Raw genomic sequence first — 20,218 nt, 5'->3', positions numbered from 1 at the left:
GCTTCCCAGGACTGCTGCTGCCATTGTCCCTGACCCTTTGGCAGGCTGCTTTCGACCCACACCTCTGCCAGAAACTCCCAAACACAGGCAAATCTGGCTCGATCTCTCGTGGGGTCGCTGCGCCTTTCACCTGGTGCGCACAGGGTTTAGTTTGTGCCCTCCAAGAGTCTCTGTTTCCCCAGTCCGGTTCAGTTCAGTCGCTTAGTTGTGTCCGACTCTTTGAGACCCCATGAATCGCAGCACACCAGGCCTCCCTGTCCATCACCAATTCCCGGAGTTCACTCAGACTCACGTCCATCAAATCAGTGATGCCATCCAGCTATCTCATCCTGTGTCATCCCTTTCTCCTCCTGCCCCCAATCCCTCCCAGCATCAGAGTCTTTTCCAATGAGTCAACTCTTCGCATGAGGTGGCCAAAGTACTGGAGCTTCAGCTTTAGCATCATTCCTTCCAAAGAATTCCCAGGGTTGATCGCCTTCAGAATGGACTGGTTGGATCTCCTTGCAGTCCAAGGGACTCTCAAGAGTCTTCTCCAACACCACAGTTCAAAAGCATCAATTCTTCGGCGCTCAACCTTCTTCACAGTCCAACTCTCATATCCATACATGACCACAGGAAAAACCATAGCCTTGACTAGACGGACCTTAGTCGGCAAAGTAATGTCTCTGCTTTTGAATATACTATCTAGGTTGGTCATAACTTTTCTTCCAAGGAGTAAGCATCTTTTAATTTCATGGCTGCAGTCACCATCTGCAGTGATTTTGGAGCCCAAAAAAATAAAGTCTGACACTGTTTCCACTGTTTCCCCATCTATTTCCCATGAAGTGATGGGACCAGATGCCATGATCTTCGTTTTCTGAATGTTGAGCTTTAAGCCAACGTTTTCACTCTCCTCTTTCACTTTCATCAAGAGGCTTTTTAGTTCCTCTTCACTTTCTGCCATAAGGGTGGTGTCATCTGCCTATCTGAGGTGATTGATATTTCTCCGGGCAATCTTGATTCCAGCTTGTGTTTCTTCCAGCCCAGCATTTCTCATGATGTACTCTGCATATAAGTCAAATAAGCAGGGTGACAATATACAGCCTTGACGTACTCCTTTTCCTGTTTGAAACAAGTCTGTTGTTCCATGTCCAGTTCGAACTGTCTGACCTGCATACAGATTTCTTAAGAGACAGGTCAGGTGCAGTCCTGTGAAAATTCTGTACTCAGATCCTGCTGACCTTCATAGTCAGATTCCCTGGGGATTCCCAGTCCCTTTGCTGGATCCCCAAATTGGGAAGTCTCTTCTGTGGCCCAGGACCTTCGCAACAGTGTGAGAACTCTGGTATATTCATTCTTCAGTTTGTGGATCACCTACCAGGCGGCTATATGGTAAGGCTAATGGCGACCTCCTCCAAGAGGACTTAGGCCGCACATTGCACCTCGCAGGACTGCTGCTGCTAGTGCCCTTGTCCCTGTGGCAGGCTACTGCTGACCCACACCTCCGCAGAAGCCCTTCAAACACTCGCGGGCAGGCCTGGCTCAGTCTCCTGTAGGGTCACTGGTCTTTTCCCTGGGTCTTAGTGCACACAGTTTCGCTTGTGCCCTCCAAAAGTCTCTGGCAGGCATGCGGTTTGATTTTGACATGATTGCACCCCTCTTACTGGCTCACTGAAGCTTCTCCTTTGTCCTTGGACAAGGGGTATCTTCTTCTGGTGGGTTCCAGCATCCTCGTGTCGATGGTTGTTCAGCAGCGAGATGCGATTTTGGTGTTCCCGCAGGAGACGATGAGCACACATCTTTCTACTCTGTCTTGGGGCTTAGTCCCCAGCATCTACCAGATCATATGTTCTGTTTTACTTATGGGTCATATCACTTATTTTATGTATCTTAAAATTTTGTATTCAATGCCAAACATTGTATCTGGCATTGAATAGAAACAGAACCTGAAGCAAAAATTATTGATGACTATAAAAGGGTACACTTCTGCTGCTAGGCTGCCAGCATGGAGTTGGATCCTTCCGGTTAGGACCAGAGTTGAGTTTGGGTTTTGTATCTTCATTGTACCACCAACTTCAACTTCCCTCAGCAGTTGTTACCTGTGTTTAAAGAATGGGTCTGTGTTTTGTGGGGTTTTCCCAGTATTCCTTTACCATACTCTGCTTTCAGCAGTCCATGTAGTGGAGTTAGAGAAGAGAAGGAGTATTTTCTATTGTCCTGGTCCAGCCTTAATCTTGGGGAGTCCTTAGTTGCACCTGGGTCTTAGAGGTAGGGCTTTCTCAGCATCTCTGCCTCTCTTCCCCTTGGCAACCAAACTGCCTAGTATCTGTGGTGGGCCCTCAGTGGGACCCCTTCCCCAGTGATAGTAGACGTCTGCTTGGTATTGGTAGAGGCGTGGGATCCTAGTCCCAACCTCCAGTGTTAGGTTTTGGTTTCTGTCCCTTCAGCCAGAATGGATCTTTGCCTAGGTCCTTGGGGTAAGAGGGTTATTGTTTCTCATTCAGGAGCAGTTGGGTTTTGTTCCTACTTCTCCCCTAGAAACAGTGAAAATTTGCATGTGCTCTAGACTAAAAGGGTTTGCTCCTCCAATAGCTTAAGGCTTTTGCTTAGCATGAGAAGAAAGTCTGGGAAGGAGCAGAGTCTTGGTGCCTGCCTGCAGCTGCAGCTGGTCACCTTCTGCAAGCTTGAGCCAAATGGAGGGGCTCCTGAGCGGCTGGTGGAGGCCGGTGGAAGAGAACTTTGGGATGAGTGCAGAGTCCACTGGATCTGAAGCTCTCGCTTTGCAGACTGACAGACTAGACCACACTGAGCGGTTAAGATTCATTAAAATTGTGGCTGATTTCTTCTTACCCACTTCTGTGAAGACCACCTCTTCTGCCTGTGCTTGGCCAAAAGCGACGGAGTACTTGTCTTTCTTCCTTCCTTAGAGGGGCTTGTCCCTCTTGGGAATTCATTTCTCTTCATTGCCTTGCAGAATCATTCTCTTAAGAATATGGCCTTAAGAAGACTTTTGACTATTAAATTATTTGGCTATTCCTCCTTGTTACAGTAGGAGATGGCATTCTTTGCCACTTTCCACATCCTTAGCAGAAGTCAATCTGGGTCTCTTAGTGCTTCCCTACGTTGCCCATTTGTTTTATATTTGAGACCCAGAAAGTGACTTGTCCAGTCGATAGCAAAACTGAGACAAGAACCCATGTTAGAGCTTCTCTCTATTAACTTGTAGCTACCTCTTTTTTTCCTTTTTCCCTTTTTTAAACATCAGAGCTGCAGCTCTCTTACGTGTGATGCTTTACTGCCTTTCTTAGCATCACCCATCCTTCTCCCCAAGAAAGAATGAAAAAAGAACACCAAGCGTCTTAGGTCTCTGATGTTTGTGTGAAATCCCTAACCTAGAGTTTAGCGATTATTTTCCTTCTATGCATTAACAATATCAAAGATAATTAACAAATACTGCAAAAAAGTGAGTTATTGAAGAATCAGTAGCTTCCCTGGTTTAGAGACTGACTGTTTTCAAACTTAGCCCTATGCATTTTTATTATTCTCAAACAAAGTTATTCTCAAAGTTTGTTTGTTTTATTTTTTCCCTTTCCAAGTGAACAGTGACACTTAGGTGCCACAGTAATCTGAAGTAAATTCTAAATTTTACTGAAGTTTGAGGTCACCGTAAAGATTTTTCTACTATGAGTTAACATTTTTGGTTAGTCTAATAAAATTTGCTTTCTGAATTCAGTATTTTCTGCATTCTTTATGGAAATTAAGACATGAGACTAGGAAGGGATTTTTAAAATCTCACAAGCACTTATTTTCGCAAATAAAAAACTGCAACTTGGGTTAAGTGGCTCCTTAAACTCACATAGCTAGTTACCGGCAGAATTGGGATGGAGCTGGGACTCTCATATTTCAAAGTGGGGTGATAGGAAGCACTCAGTAAACTGTCAGAGTCATTTTTAAAAAAGCAATACATCTTCCTCGAGAATTATTTTACTTAGATGTTACTTTTATAGGATCTGGAAGGCCATTGGTTTTATAATAAACAATGTATTTTGGAGAAGAGTAGGCGTGAATACTAATCCTTAATATAAAACATTGCTGTTTCAAAAAACATTATCTGTTTATTTGGCTGTGTCAGGTCTTGGTTGCGGCACCCCAAATCTTCACTGTGTCCTGAAGGATCTCTTGTCGTGGCACTCAGGTTCTCCAGTTGTGGCACGCTGGGTCCAGAGCGTGCTCACTCCGTAGCTGTAGCACTCTGCCTTGGTTGCTCTGTGGTATGTAGGATTTTAGTGACCCGACCAGGGATAGAAGCCGTGTTCCCAGGCTTTGACAGGCGTATAGGCTGCGTCTCCCACAATTTTTGGAGGCTTTGTGAGCTAAACAAAGCCAAAAAAAAAAAAAAGAACCCGTGTTCCCTGCGTTGCAAAGTGGATTCTTAACTACTGGAGCACCAGGGAAGTCCCAAAACATTGCATTTTTAAGAACAAAATGGAAAACTCCAAGCTCAGGGGCCTTCTTTCGTGGTCCAGTGGTTAAGACTCTGCACTCCCAGTGCAGGGGGCCTGGGTTCGATCCCTGGTCAGGGAACTAAGATCCTGCATGCTACATGGCGTGGCCTAAATGAATTAATTAATTATATTTCCCTGTTTTAAAAAAAGCTCCCTGTGTGCTTCCTCTCTTCTGCCAGCGGGAGGGCCTGGGGAGGGGTGAGAAGCACAGTTCCGGCCCCCAGTGCTTCCCAGTGTGAGTAGCCAGCTAAGGTAGATGCTTGTGGGGGGCTGCAGCCTAGCTCGATTTCAATCCGCACATTCCTTTTTTGGAGTTCTCTGGCTGTTTTCCGGGTGTGCAAAAACATGTAAAGTTAACCCATGTCCCCGGGCAGTCACCATTATCTTGCTTTCCCGCCACCAGTAAGCATGCTGTAAATAACAGGCTTCCCAGGATTCTAGTTTAGGCTCATGTGCCACATTCAGACCCTGCCCAAGGGATGAAGAAAATGACCACCTCATTTTACCCAAGACAGTGGTGCCAGAGCTCAAGCCTTCTCCCCCCGGCACCCCCGCCTGCCGCATTATTAATGTTTCACATCATTTCCTCTGGTCACAGGATTATTCTTCAGCTGTAATTCTATATGTAGTAGAAAGCTAGTTCTTGCTGTCAGAATCTCGATATTCTGGGACAATTCCAGTTCTGGCTGGAAATAGCATGGTCACAAAGCTTTTCAGCAATGTGTGCCAGTGAATTTTAACAACAGAGAAATAGCAAGATTCCATCACTGAATGACTGGCTTTGAAGGCCATTTGCACGTTAACTTTAAAAGAGTCTTTCCTGTAGCTTCCGCCCTACTCTCCCCCACTTTGGCCAAGTCCCATTAATTTTGTTGAAGGTTTTTATTTTCTGCTGAAAATGCAGGAAATTTAGACAACTCTCTTGGAATCCCCCCAAAACTAATACAAACAAGATACATATGCTTCTCTTAAGGAAACTAAAAATAAATGATTTGAAACTATTTAACTGTATAAATTCCGTCTTAAAAGAAAAAGGAAGTTTATATAACGAAGCAGCCCTGACTGCTGTTGACAGAGTAAGGTGCTCCCACAGCTGCCAGCTTGTCCATTTGACATGAATTCACTACTTAGCACAGATCATGTTCACTGTTCATTACCAGCATGTACAAAACCATCAGAAACATCTGAAAAGGGGGCCATTTTCTCAAGGCCCTTATATTTACATTTGAGATTTTCTGCAATAAAATAAGCCTGGCCTTTTTTTTTTTGAGAAGAAAGTCTGTTTGACGTGGGATCCATTCCTGGCATGGAAGTTGTATGTACTAAAAAGAAAATACCATGAATGAAAAAGACACAATATTCTCCACGTATTTTGCTACTCTACCAATGAACCATCTGATTTTATCTCTGACAGAGCTAATTTTGGTTAGTTTTTGGAAATCTGTCTTTTAAAAAAAAGAAAACATGTCTTTTTTAAAAACTGTATTTTATTCCATAAACGTAATTTATATACTTCCCTAACGGACTAGTTTTGAAAATTAATAAAAGTGGGATTTAGCACATATCTAAAGCTAAGAGATGTGATTCTTTGCACTTATAACATTTGCATTAATTTATCCACTTTGGAAAGGCAGTTATCTTTATGGTCTTTCTGTAATAGTATTTAAAATTTAAATGATTTATAGAGTTACATGTTAAAATAGGTATTATCAGAAAATTATAATCAATCCCTAATTTAAGCTTATTTTAAATTTCTGAATTACATTTAATTTCTCATTTTTGTTTTGTAATTGTTTTGCAACATTAAAATATACAGTATGCTTTCTAGTGTGAGTGACAATATGGCAAAATCTGATATTGTATAAAATGTCTTTGCTCTAGCTCCTTTGGTTATATTTTCAGTCAATTTTAGTAATGTCAGTAAAGCTTTATGTTCTTGACATTTAATTTATAAATCTGCAGCTGAAAATAATCTTTGAACGATAGCATTAGAATTAGAACTTGTCACAGAAACAGTAAAAAAAAGAATTAAAATACCTAGTAATTCCTTTAAGTATATGAGAATTAGTATAACTTCTAAGGAGCCTCAGTCAGACTGATGAATGTAAGTTGAAACCTAATGTGGAGTATACTTACTGAGGTAGTTTCCAGTTTATACTTTACCTGACTTGGGGATAAAATAAATGATCAGTAGTTTGGTTTGGGTTTAAATGAGCAGGTACCTGTTTGGGGGTTGAGTATATTAACCTGTTTGTTGCTGCAAATTACTTAATGAAACATCAAGAATGAATTATCAATATGTTTGAAAGCAGAAAGTGTAAGCTATCAATAGGTAATTCATTTTTTATATTTAAGTGTAATATATTAGGACTTAAGGGTCCTAATACATATAACATATATGTATTATATATGTTATATGTAACATAAATGGGTACAAAATACTTAGGAACATGAAATTCTGCAGAAAGCTAATGTTTTGACTTATGTTACTATGATAGTCATACCGTCTCACTGGGTTGCTCTTAGATGAGAGAAATTTGAGAGAAAATTCTGAACTCAAAGTTCCTTTCTCCTCTTCTTCTAATTCAAGTAGCAATGTAAGATGAAAACACAATCGAGAGAACTATAATCAGTTATGTTGTCGGTTCCCAATGTGAAGGCTAATCCCTTTTCTTTGCTCCAAACACATAAAAGTAATAGATGAACCATAACTGGAAAAAAACCTTGAAACCATATAGCCACACCCTAAAATGAGAGAGGTAACTTCTTGATCAACGAGACATAGTAAAAGCACTCGAAGCAGATTGGAGGGTCTGAACCAGTGAGGCTGCCAAGTTTCTTGTCTGGAAGGAGGCAGGAGTGGCTGGGAGCTCAGCTGCTGCAAGGCAGGCACAGCACTCGGGCCCTTGGGAGGCAGCATGGTAGTGCTGGGTTCCCTGCTAGAAACTAAGAGGTAGAATAGACCCCTTACTGAAAAGAGCCTGAGTAGAGGCACTAGTGATGACCCTTAAGTTCTGTGTCTAGGGAGGTGGGAAGACCCAGAACCAGCCTCACTCTGGAATCTTGAGCCTATTGTGAGGGGATGTGGCTTGGTGACAGACCTTGCTTATCCTGCCTTTAATGTGATTGCAGGGCAGCAGCCCTGATAAAGAGACCTGAGCCCTGAGACCTCGTTTCAGACTGGGAGCTCTAGAAAGCTACTGCATGACCTGTAGCCTTGGGGGATTAAGCCATACTAAGTGAGCCTACATAACCAAAATTCCAAAGTATATGCTAAAATCTAACTTAATACTAAGAAAGACAGCCAACATAGTCATGATCATGTTTAAGGTAAGTTTATCCAAAGAGAAGCAAAAATTAATAGGATAATTTTGAAAGTACTCTTAAGTATTTTTAATATCCTCAAAGATAGATGAAGGATATAGTATTTATTAAGAAGAATAAATAAATATAAAATAAAAACAGTGAAATGAAACAAGAACATGACTCAGAACTATTTCATTAGAAAGCTTAGAATGAAAAATATAGTCATTAGATATGAAAGCTCAGTAGACAAATTCTAAACTGGGTAGTATCAAAGATGGTTAGTAAATTGTAAGATAATGAGAAAAAATTATCCAAATTATCTTTATGGAAGAGACTAGGTTGTCAGATGGAAAGAACACTCTGAATACTAAGCAGGATAAATAAAGATAAATCAACACTGAAACACATGGTTGTGAGACTCAAGAGTGTTAAAGAATGAAAAGTAAATCTTAAAGGCTATCAGAAAGCTTTTCCACAGGGCAACAGTAGTTAGGTTTGTATAATAAACTGCTCAAAGCCAAAAACAGATGCCAGAATAAAGTGAACAAGTATCTTTAAAGTGTGTAAGGAAGTAACTAATTCTATACCCAGATAAAATATAAGTGTGAATGTAATATAAAGACATATTTCAACCACGCTAGGACTGAAAGAGTTTATTATCTATAGACTTCACTGAAAGCACTATTAAAGGATGTACTTCAAATAGAAGAAGAGTTTACCTGTAGAGAAGCGGAATGCAAGAATTAGTGGCGTGCACTGAAATCCATTTGTAAAGTTAGTTAACCACTGACTTTTTGTTCAGGTGCTCAGTCCTGTCCGACTCTTTGTGACCCAGTAGACTGCAGCATGCCAAGCTTCCCTGTCCTTTACCACCTCCCGGAGTTTGTTCAAACTCACATTCATCGAGTCAGTGATGACATCCAGCCATCTCATCCTCTGTTATCCCCTTCTCCTTCTGTCTTCAGTCTTTTCCAGCATCAGAATCTTTTCCAGTGAGTTGGCTCTTCACATCAGATGGCCAAAGTATTGGAGTTTCAGCTTCAGCATCCGTCCTTCCAGTGAATATTCAGGATCAGTTTCCTTTAGGATTGACTGGTTTGATCTCCTTGATTTCCAAGAAACTCTTAAAAATCTTCTCCAGCACCACAGTTCTAAAGAGTCAGTTCTTCAGTGCTCAGACATTTTTATTTTCCAGCTCTCGCATCTGTACAGGACTACCAGAAAAACCATAGCTTTGACTATATGGACCTTTGTAGGCAAAGTAATGTCTCTGTTTCTTAATACGTTGTCTAAGTTTGTCATAGCTTTTCTTCCAAAGAGCAAGTGTATTTTAATTTCACAGCTGCAGTCACTGTCCACAGTGATTTTGGATCCCAAGAAAATAAAGTCTATCACTGTTTTCATTTTTTCCCCAACTATTTGCCATGAAGTGATGAGACTGGATGCCATTATCTTCGTTTTCTGAATGTTGAGTTTTAAGCCAGATTTTTCGCTCTCTTCTTTCACTTTTATCAAGAGGCTTTTTAGTTCCTCTTTGCTTTCTGCCATAAGGGTGGTATCATCTACATATCTCAGGTTATCGATATTTCTCCCTGCAATCTCGATTCCAGCTTGTGCTTCATCCAGCCCAGCATTTCACATGATGTACTCTGCATATAAGTTAAATAAGCAGGATGACAGTATACAGCCTTGACATACTCCTTTCCCAATTTTGAACCAGTTTGTTATTTCATGTCCGGTTCTGTTGCTTCTTAAGCTGCATGCAGATTTCTCAGGAGACAAGTAAGGTAGCCTAGTATTCCCATCTCTGAAGAATTTTCCAGTTTGTTGTGATCTCTACAGACTCTGATGCTGGGAGGGATTTGGGGCAGGAGGAGAAAGGGACAACAGAGGATGAGATGGTGGATGGCATCATTGACTCGATGGACATGAGTCTGAGTGAACTCCGGGAGTTGGTGATGGACAGGGAGGCCTGGCGTGCTGCGATTCATGGGGTTGCAAAGAGTTGGACATGACTGAGCAACTGAACTGAACTACAGTCAAAGGCTTCAGTATAGTCAGTGAAGCAGAAGTAGATGTTTTTCTGGAATGATCTTGCTTTTTCTATGATCCATTGGATGTTGACAATTTGATCCCTGGTTCCTCTGCCTTTTCTAAATCCAGCTTGTACATCTGGAAGTTCTCAGTTTACATGCTGTTGAAGCTAGCTTGAAGGATTTTCAGCATTAACATTGCTAGCATGTGAGATGATTGCAGTCGTGTGGTAGTTTGAACATTATTTGGCATTTTCCCTTCTTTGAGATTGGAATGAAAAGTGGTCTTTTTGAGTACTGATTTTTTTAAAACCAATTTGTGGGTTTTTTAAAAAACATGAAATTTAAAACCTAAGCAACTATAACAAAACAGGGAGAAATGGGGTCAGCACCTTGCTGTTCAAGAAGTTAAAGTGTGTTAACCTCCTTTAATCTTGTTCAGGAGGTAAAAAGCAGTATTTTATCTATTTTTTAAAATTTACTTATTAGTTACAGTGGGTCTTTGTTATTGCATATGGGTTTTCTCTAGTTGCGGTGAGCAGAGGCTGTTCTCTACCTGCAGTGGCTTCTCTTGTTACGGAGCAGGACTTTAGAGCACGTGGGCTTCAGTAGTTGCAGCTCACGGCCTCTAGGGTGCGGGCTCAGAAGTTGTGGCACACAAGCTCCACTGCTCCTCCGCAGCATGTGGGATCTCCCGCATGCTGGAAGCCGGGTCTCCTGTATTGGCAGGTGTTTCCTATCCACTGGGCCGCTTTATCCCTTGGACCTTGTTCTTACTTTCCTTTTTTCTGTCCCGTAAATGTTGATTTGTTGCTGGATGTTGCTCTTAATACAAGTGGAGGAAAATTATATGGAAATAAGTATACCTTTTTGTGTGCTAGATCAGGGTGGTAAACTTTTCCACCAGCGTCCAGATAGTAAATATTTTTTATTTTGTAAGCCATGTAGTCTTAGATGTGAAGTGTATTTTTCCTAATAATAATAGTCATTCCTACTTTATTTTGATTAATAGTTCATGGTATATCTTTTTCCATTCTTTTACCTTCAATCTAACTTTATTTAAAGTGAGTTACATTGGAAGTTTCTTGTAGATAGCATATAGTTATAGTTGCATCATGTATTTTTTATCCACTCTGTCATTGTTCAGATTTTAATTATTATAATCTCTTTGTATGGATTTGCTCTAGATACTTTACATATATAGCTTACATAACTTGCCACATCTAGTAGTGTTGACATTTTCCCAATTCAAATGAGAGGTAGAAAGTATCCTCTCTTTAAATTCCTTTGCTCTCCCTGATTTATAATATAATTGTCTTAGGTGTTCCTTTGCCTCCATTGAGAACCACATCAGTGTTACAATTTTTGCCCCAACTGTCAAACATAATTTAGAAAACTCGGAGGAAAGTGTCATATTCACCTATGTTTTTGCCTTCCATTGTTCTTTCTTTCAAGAGATGTGTTGATTACTTACTTTGAATTTTGCTCTTATTAACTATTTCACATTCAGATTCCCAAAGACTATTAACTCCCAGGAAACAGAAACAAAACATTAGGCTGTTTATCTGTAAATATGAGCATTGAATGACAGTGCAGAAAAGTGAGGTCATATTCCAAATTAGAAACTCTTCTTAGAGTTGATAAGACCCTACTATCACTTTATATTGAGCAAGTTTAGTGATGTAGGGTGGTACACTGATAAGAGTGCAAATTAGGATCTATTAATCAAAGCTCCAGATTTTCTTCTAGATTGGCAAGTAATTTATTAATGTGAAATTTATGATTATCACCATATTTAGTTCAAAAGTTATAACTCAAATCCTTTAAACTTAATTCTAAAAATTCTTGACAAAAATAATCTTGAGTTCTTGTGCATGATCTTTCCAGTGCTGTTATAATTGTAAAGCAGTTGCCCTCATTCTAATTAATTCTATGTCAAGGAGGGAAATACTGACTCTTACGGGGATTTTCTTTCTTTATCAGGCACAGGACCTAAATGTCATTGAAGAAGTGATTCGAATGATGTTAGAGATTATCAACTCCTGCCTGACAAATTCTCTTCATCACAATCCAAACTTGGTATATGCACTTCTTTACAAACGAGATCTTTTTGAACAATTTCGAACTCATCCTTCATTTCAGGATATCATGCAAAATATTGATTTGGTAAGTGTAAATGGAGATATTTACTGTTATTCTTTTTTAAACAGAGTAAGTTTAACAAAACTTAAAAAAAAAACCTACAATAGTCTCTTGAACGTTAACTGTATTTGCCATCTGTTCTAATAATTGTCACCTTCCACATGTGTGTATGTATTATATACAGACATATATATAATGCACATATATGTCTTTAGGAGAATCGAGATCATATTTTATATCTTAATAGTTCTGGATTCTGCTATTTTTACTTAACGCATTTTCCTGTGATATCAATTCTTTGAAAATCTCACATTTTAATAACTGTATAACCTATATTTCATGGATCACAGCCTTGTCATGGCATGTCAAAGGGGCTTGAAGCTATGAGCCAGTCTGTGCCAGGCCACCCAAGAGGAACAGGTTATAGTGCAGAGTTCTGACAAAACGCAGTCCACTGGAGGAGGAAATGGCAACCCACTCCAGTATTCTTGCTGGAGAAACCCATGGACATATGAAAGGGCAAGAAGATTTGACACCAGAAGCTGAGCCCTGCAGGTCGGAAGGTGTCCAGTATGCTACTGGGGTAGAGTGGAGGGCAGTTACCAACAGCTTCAGAAAGAAGGAAGCGGCTGGGCCAAAGTGGAAACGACCCTCATCCAGTGCTGTAAAGAACATATTTCTTAGGAACCTGAAATGTTAGGTCCATGAATCATGGTAAATTGGATGTGATCAAGCAGGAGATGTCAAGAATGGACATTGACATCTTAGGAATCAGTGAACTAAAATGGATGGGAATGTGAATTTAATTCAAATGACTGTTATATCTACTACTGTGGGCAAGAATCCCTTAGAAGAAATGAAATACCCCTCATAATCAACAAAAAAGTGAAACGCAGTACTTGGGTGCAACCTCAGAAACAATAGAATGATCTCAGTTCATTTCCAAGGCAAACCATTCAACATTACAGTAGAAGTCTATGCCCTAACCACTAATGCTGAAGAAGGTGAAACTAACTGGTTCTATGAAGACCTACAATAATTTTAGAAGTAACACCAAAAAAAGATGTCCTTTTCGTCATAGGGGATCACAATGCAAAAGTAGGAAGTCAAGACATGCCTGATAGACAGGCAAGTTTGGCCTTGGGGTACAAGTTTGGCCTTGGGTAACATTGTATGGGAACTAGTGACCAGAACCAAAGGAAAAGAAATGCAAGAAGGCAAAGTGGTTGTCTGAGGAAGCTTTACAAATAGTTTAGGAAAGAAGATAAGCAAAAGGCAAAGGAGAAAGGAAAAGATAATACCAACTGAATGCAGAGTTCCAGAGAATAAAAAGGAGAGATAAGAAAGCCTCGTTAGGTGAACAGTGCCAAGAAATAGAGGAAAACAATAGAATGGGAAACACTAGAAATCTCTTCAAGAAAATTGGAGATATCAAGGGATATTTCATGCAAAGATAGATGTGACAAAGAATAAAAATGGTAAGGACCTAACAGAAACAGAAGAGATTAGGAAGTGGCAGGAATACACATTCAGTTCAGTTCACTCGCTCAGTCATGTCCGACTCTTTGCGACCCCATGAATCGCAGCATGCCAGGCCTCCCTGTCCATCGCCAGCTCCTGGAGTTCACTCAGACTCGCATCCATCGAGTCAGTGATGCTATCCAGCCATCTCATCCTCTGTCGTCCCCTTCTCCTCCTGCCCCCAATCTCTCCCAGCATCAGAGTCTTTCCCAATGAGTCAACTCGTTGCATGAGGTGGCCAAAGTACTAGAGTTTCAGCTTTAGCATCATTCCTTCCAAAGAAATCCCAGGGTTGATCTCCTTCAGAATGGACTGGTTGGATCTCCTTTAGAACTATACAAAAAAACATCTTACTGACCTGGTTAACCACATTGGTGTGGTCACTCACCTGGAGCTGGACATCCTGAAATATGAAGTCAAATGGGCCTTAAGTGGCAAAATTCCAGCTGAGCTGTTTCAAATCCTAAAAGATGATGCCATTGAAGTCAATATGTCAGCAAGTTAGGGAAACTCAGCAGTGGCCACAAGATTGGAAAAGATCAGTTTTCATTCCAATCCCAAAAAAGGGCAATGCCAAAGAATGTTCAAACTCCCATGCACTTGTGCTCATTTCACATGCTAGCAAGGTAATGCTCAAAATCCTTCAGTTAGCTTCAACAGTATGTGAACCGGGAACTTCCAGATGTACAAAATGGATTTAGAGAAGACAGAGGAACTAGAAATCAAATGGCCAACATTGATTGGATCATGGAGAAAGCAAGGAGTTCCAGAAAAACATCTACTACTGCTTCATTGATGACCTTGAAGCCTTTGTGTGGATCACAACAAACTGGAAAATTCTTAAAGAGTTGGAAATACCAGACCACCTTACTTGTCTCCTGAGAAACTTGTATGTGGGTCAAGAAGCAAAAGTTAGAACCAGACATGGACCAATTGAATGGTTCAGAATTGGGAAAAGAGTATGACAAGACCATATATTGTCATCCTGCTTATTTAACTTCTATGCCTAGTACATCATGCAAAATGCAGGGCTGGATGAATCACAAGCTGGAATCAAGGTTTCCAGGAGAAATATCAACAACCTCAGATATGCAGTTGATACCACTATAATGGCAGAAAGCAAAGACGACCTAAAGAGCCTCTTGATGAGGGTGAAAGAGGAGAGTGAAAAACCTGGCTTAAAACTCAACATTTGAAAAACTAAGATCATGGCACCTGGTCCCATCACTTCATGGCAAATAGATGGGGGGAAAAGTGGAGACAGTGACAGATTTAATTTTCTTGGGCTCCAAAATCACTGCAGACAGTGTCTGCAGTCATGAAGTTAAAAGACACTTGCTCTTTGGAAGGAAAGCTGTGACAAACCTAGACAGTGTATCAGTTTGCTGACAGAGGTCCTTATAGACAAAGCTGTGGTTTTTCTGGTAGTCATGTACAGATGTGAGAGTTGGACCATAAATAACTCTGAGCACAGAATTGATGCTTTCAAATGTGATGCTGGAGAAAACTTGAGAGTCCTTTGGATTGCAAGGAGATCAAACTAGTCTTTCCTAAAGGAAATGAACCCTGGATACTCATTGGAAGAACTGTTACTGAAGCTGAAGTTACGATACTTTGGCCACCTGATGCAAAGAGATGACTCTTTGGAAAAGACACTGATGCCAGAAAGATTGAGGGCAGGAGGAGAAGGGGACAGTTGAGAGAGAGATGGTTGGATAGTATCACCACTCAATGGACATAAATATGCTCTGGGAGACAGTGGAGGACAGAGGAGCATGCTACAGTTCATGAGGTCACAAAAAGTCAGACACAATTTAGCGACTGAACAACAATAACCTGTATTATGGAGGTCCTAAAATATGTTAACCCTTACCCCATTATTGCTTATTTGATTGTTTCTAATATTTTGTAATTAATTCATAATTAACAGTTTCTAAATAAATTATAGCTCACCTCTTTTAGTTCTGTTGTTGATGTAGTCTTAAAACTGGAATTGTACTAGTTTTTACTGTCAGAGATGTCTGTATTTTCAAGATTCACCCCATGTCAAATTGCTGTCTAGATGTATTGTACAGCTAATGTATCTGTATATCATCTCCTACTTCTGCAAGTGATCTATGAGAGGAAATACCTCACTATACTTTTACAGCTTTGAGTATTATATTTATTTTAGCATTTGCTATTTTGTATTAAAAATGGTATTTCATTATTGTTTTAAATTTTTATTTCTTTCATAATTAGTGTGAGTGAACATTTTTCACAGTTCTGTGGACCTTCACTTCCTGTTCTTTTTAAAAAGATTTTTCTGCTAAGCCTTCTATTGCTGTATTAATGTTTCCCAGTTCAATTTGATTCCACAGACATTTGTTGTATAGCTCATCAGGTTCACAGTTGCTGTGCACAAGAGGAAGGTGAAGAGCTACCATCCCTGTCCTTGTTTTACTTATATTTGTTGTTGTTCGGTCACCCAGTCGTGTCCCACTCTTTGCCACCCCATGAACTGCAGCATGCCAGGCCTCCCTGTCCCTCACCATCTCCCAAGTTTGCCCAAGTTCATATTTATTGCATCGGTGATGTCATCCAGCCATCTCATTCTCTGACACCCTCTTCTCCTGCCCTCAATCTTTCCCAGCACTGGGGACTTTTCCAATGAGTCAGCTATTTGCATATCATTTACTTAAATTTAGGAAGATTTTAAATAATTATTGCTCAAGTATAAATATATACAGTTATTTCCATCATGACTGAGCACAGGTACATACCTTCCTCCAGGGTATGTACCTCATAGTGAAATTGCTGCATAACATGGGCCATTTCCTTTGCGTGCTCTGCTAAGTTGCTTCAGTCGTGTCCGACTCTATGCAAACCTATGGACTGTAGCCCACCCAGGCTCCTCTGTCCTTGGAATTCTGCAGGCAAGAATACTGGAGTGGATTCCCATTCCCCTCTCCAGGGGATCTTCCCAACTCAGAGATCAAACCGCGTCTGTTACGTCTGACCTGCATTAGCAGGCCGATTTCTTTATCACTAGTGCTACCTGGGATGCCACCGTTTTACTCTTTGACCAGTGGTATATAGGATTCCTGTTGCTTCACATCCTCGTGGACCTTAGTTTTGTCAGTTTTGTAACAGCACCTCACTGTGGTTTTCATTTGGGTTTCCTCGTGTGATGCCTAGGCAAGTCTTTTGCCAGTTTTTCTGCTGAGTTATATATCTTTGTGTAGATTCTTTGTTCTAGTTATGTTGTTAGGCCTGTCTTCATTATGTTTTGCAAATATCCAGTCACTAACACAAATACAAACTTTCTGACATAACTTTAAAACTCCTCTCAGAATAGTCAGACATCTAGTTCTCAGTCCTATTCTTTTCTTGGAGAACTACTTCCAGCCCCAGCCATGTTGGACTCTGGTTCTCCTGCCCAACTGTGGAACCTTCTGAGAATTTCCCTCATCTGTCCCTTTGGTTGGTCTTGGCTCCTGCGAAGTCCTCTTTCTTGGTTTACTGCTTCAGATTGGTAGAGTTTACACTACTGTAGCCTTCTGGAAAAGGGTATATGTGAGATAGGTTTTTTATTTTTTTAGTTTCTAATATCTTAAAATGTTTTTCTTCTTTTTTACTACACGACTGTTGTCTTGGGAAGCTTTGGGGGGATCTCTCTATTACTGTGTCCTGAAACTTCATGATTTGCTGTGCCTTGGTCGGTTGTGTTTGGTGCTTAGAGGGTCCTTTTAGTCTAGAGACTCATGCTCAGAGCTTTCAAATACTCATTTAATTATTTCTTCCTGGTTGTTTCTCTGTCTCCTGCTATTTCCTCTCTTTGAAACTTTTATGAGAAAGATGGCCATTTCTTTTCAAGCCCCTTCATGTTGGTATCACTAAGTATTATTTCTTAGATCCAGTTTCCTCATATTAAGAGTCCTCCAAGCTCCTGACTGGGGTCTGTGCATCCATCTGTGAGGGTTTTAAAAGCTGAGGTAGAAAGAGACTGTCTAATATTGGGGTTGGGGAAAAGAGGGTGAGAGTGACCTCTAAGGTGTAAACTTCCTGGCTTCTTCCAGAATAACAGCAATACATAGATGGACGCATGGACTCTGGTCACATTTAAGATATTTAAGAATAGTTCTATCCATTCTCATAAGCCAAGTAGATTAATTTTTGCTCATCCCAGTAGAGTCTTGTGTACTTGTTTGTACTTAATTGAAACCAGCTTTGAACTATAACCAAGCTCCCATTCCAGACTCTTAACACATAAATTCTATGAGTTGCTAAATACTCTGGAATCACACAATTACGCTGACTTTAGTTGAGTTTAACTACCACTATGTATACTCTTGCAGATCTGTTCATTGATTTGCTCCATATCACTGCTGTGTAATGATTGCTGGTAAACAGAAATAAAAACTAAAACTCTTAACTGTCAGTTTAGTTAGTGTTTTCATGGACTTTCCTTAAGCTGCCTCAACTATATACCTAAGAGTTGCAGCTATAGCAGGTTATTTTGCCATTCACACCCTTGTCATTTTCCTGAACTACTATCAGTATTATTTAGATTTCATTAACAAAACTGGGGCAGCTGAGAACCACTGTCATCTTTTCAGTTAGAATAAAGCTGAAACATCATTTCAAATGAGCATGGTTATATCTTAAAGTTAGACTTGACATTTAAGGTCTGTAATTAAATTCTCACCATTATGAACAGGTATGTAGATATATTGATATTTAGGATGTGTGATAGCATCCTCAGGCCACTTCTCAAATAGTTCTTCTCTGGCCCCATGTCCTTCTCTTTAAGTCTGGGTTTAACCAGAAGAGCATCTCCTTTTAAAACTGACAAGTATTGTTAATAGGATCATGAAACAAATGGTTATCTGAGACACATAAATCACAGCTTATTCCTACCTTTTTCTGTTGGCTAGATTCTTTTTGACAACTCAGTAGTCTAGTTTATGCTCCAAGAATGCATGTTAGTGTCTGTGCTACAATGAGAAAACCCAGGCACCAAGAGATCTTTCAGTTCAGTTCAGTCACTCAGTCGTGTCTGACTCTTGGCGACGCCATGATTCACAGCACGCCAGGCCTCCCTGTCCATCACCAACTCCCGGAGTTCACTCAGGCTCACGTCCATCGAGTCGGTGATGCCATCCAGCCATCTCATCCTCTGTCGTCCCCTTCTCCTCCTGCCCCCAATCCCTCCCAGCATCAGAGTCTTTTCAATGAATCAACTCTTTGCATGAGGTGGCCAAGGTACTGGAGTTTCAGCTTCAGCATCATTCCCTCCGAAGAACACCCAGGACTGATCTCCTTTAGAATGAACTGGTTGGATCTCCTTGCAGTCCAAGGGACTCTCAAGAGTCTTCTCCAACACCACAGTTCAAAAGCATCAATTCTTCGGCACTCAGCTTTCTTTGCAGTCCAACTCTCACATCCATACATGACCACAGGAAAAACCATAGCCTTGACTAGACAGACCTTAATTGGAAAAGTAATGTCTCTGCTTTTCAGCATGCTATCTAGGTTGGTCATAACTTTTCTTCCAAGGAGTAAGTGTCTTTTAATTTCATGGCTGCAGTCACCATCTGCAGTGATTTTGGAGCCCCCCAAAATAAAGTCTGACACTGTTTCCACTGTTTCCCCATCTATTTCCCATGAAGTGATGGGACCAGATGCCATGATCTTCGTTTTCTGAATGTTGAGCTTTAAGCCGACTTTTTCACTCTCCTCTTTCACTTTCATCAAGAGGCTTTTGAGTTCCTCTTCACTTTCTGCCATCAGGGTGGTGTCATCTGCATATCTGAGGTGATTGATATTTCTCCCGGCAATCTTGATTCCAGCCTGTGCTTCTTCCAGCCCAGCATTTCTCATGATGTACTCTGCATAGAAGTTAAACAAGCAGGGTGACTATATACCGCCTTGACGTACTCCTTTTCCTATTTGGAACCAGTCTGTTGTTTCATGTCCAGTTCTAACTGTTGCTTCCTGACCTGCATATAGGTTTCTCAAGAGGCAGGTCAGGTGGTCTGGTATTCCCATCTCTTTCACAATTTTCCACAGTTTATTGTGATCCACACAATCAAAGGCTTTGGCGTAGTCAAGAAAGCAGAAATAGATGTTTTTCTGGAACTCTCTTGCTTTTTCCATGATCCAGCGGATGTTGGCAATTTAATCTCTGGTTCCTCTGCCTTTTCTAAAACCAGCTTGAACATCTGAAAGTTCACGGTTCACGTATTGCTAAAGCCTGGCTTGGAGAATTTTGACCATTAGTTTACTAGCATGTGAGATGAGTGCAATCATGTGGTAGTTTGAGCATTCTTTGGCATTGCCTCCATGGAAAAAGTAGAGTCTACTTTTTCCCTGGGAGAGTCTCCGGGAAGTGCAGTCCCTTCTGTGATCCCAGTTCTCAAAGAAACTATCCAGAAAGGAGAGTTTCTGGATAGGAAAGGCAGAGCCTTTCTTACTTCTTTTAATAGTATATTGCTCATAGCAGTCTTAACAATCACAGTGTTGAGAGGAAATCAATTTTCTCTATGAAGACAAACTTTACAGCTAGCTTGTAGCTAAAAAGCCACTTCTGGAGATTTCCTGGCAGTTCAGAGGTTAGGACTTCACACTTCCATTGCAGGGGGCACAGGTTTGATCTATAGTTGGAGAACTAAGATGCTCCAAGCCACATGGTGCAACCAAAATAAAGTGAAAAGCCAGTTCTCGCCAGCCTATTCATGCATTTGTCCAAAT

General features: G+C 40.6%; 1 protein-coding gene across 2 annotated transcripts in view; it reads left to right on the top strand.

Moving 5' to 3' along the window:
* DYM (dymeclin) overlaps window positions 1-20,218 on the top strand; it is a 392,231-nt gene that overhangs the window by 301,165 nt on the left and 70,848 nt on the right. For both annotated transcript variants that reach the window (XM_069568503.1, XM_069568504.1), the window contains exon 15: window positions 11,807-11,989. In XM_069568503.1, the coding sequence (XP_069424604.1) occupies window positions 11,807-11,989 (183 nt within the window). The remainder of the gene's footprint in view (window positions 1-11,806; window positions 11,990-20,218) is intronic.

The sequence above is a fragment of the Ovis canadensis genome, chromosome 23, assembly GCF_042477335.2.
Source record: "Ovis canadensis isolate MfBH-ARS-UI-01 breed Bighorn chromosome 23, ARS-UI_OviCan_v2, whole genome shotgun sequence".
NCBI lineage: Eukaryota > Metazoa > Chordata > Mammalia > Artiodactyla > Bovidae > Ovis > Ovis canadensis.
Note: the sequence above shows the minus strand (reverse complement) of the source record. Positions and strands in the feature narration are given on the sequence as shown.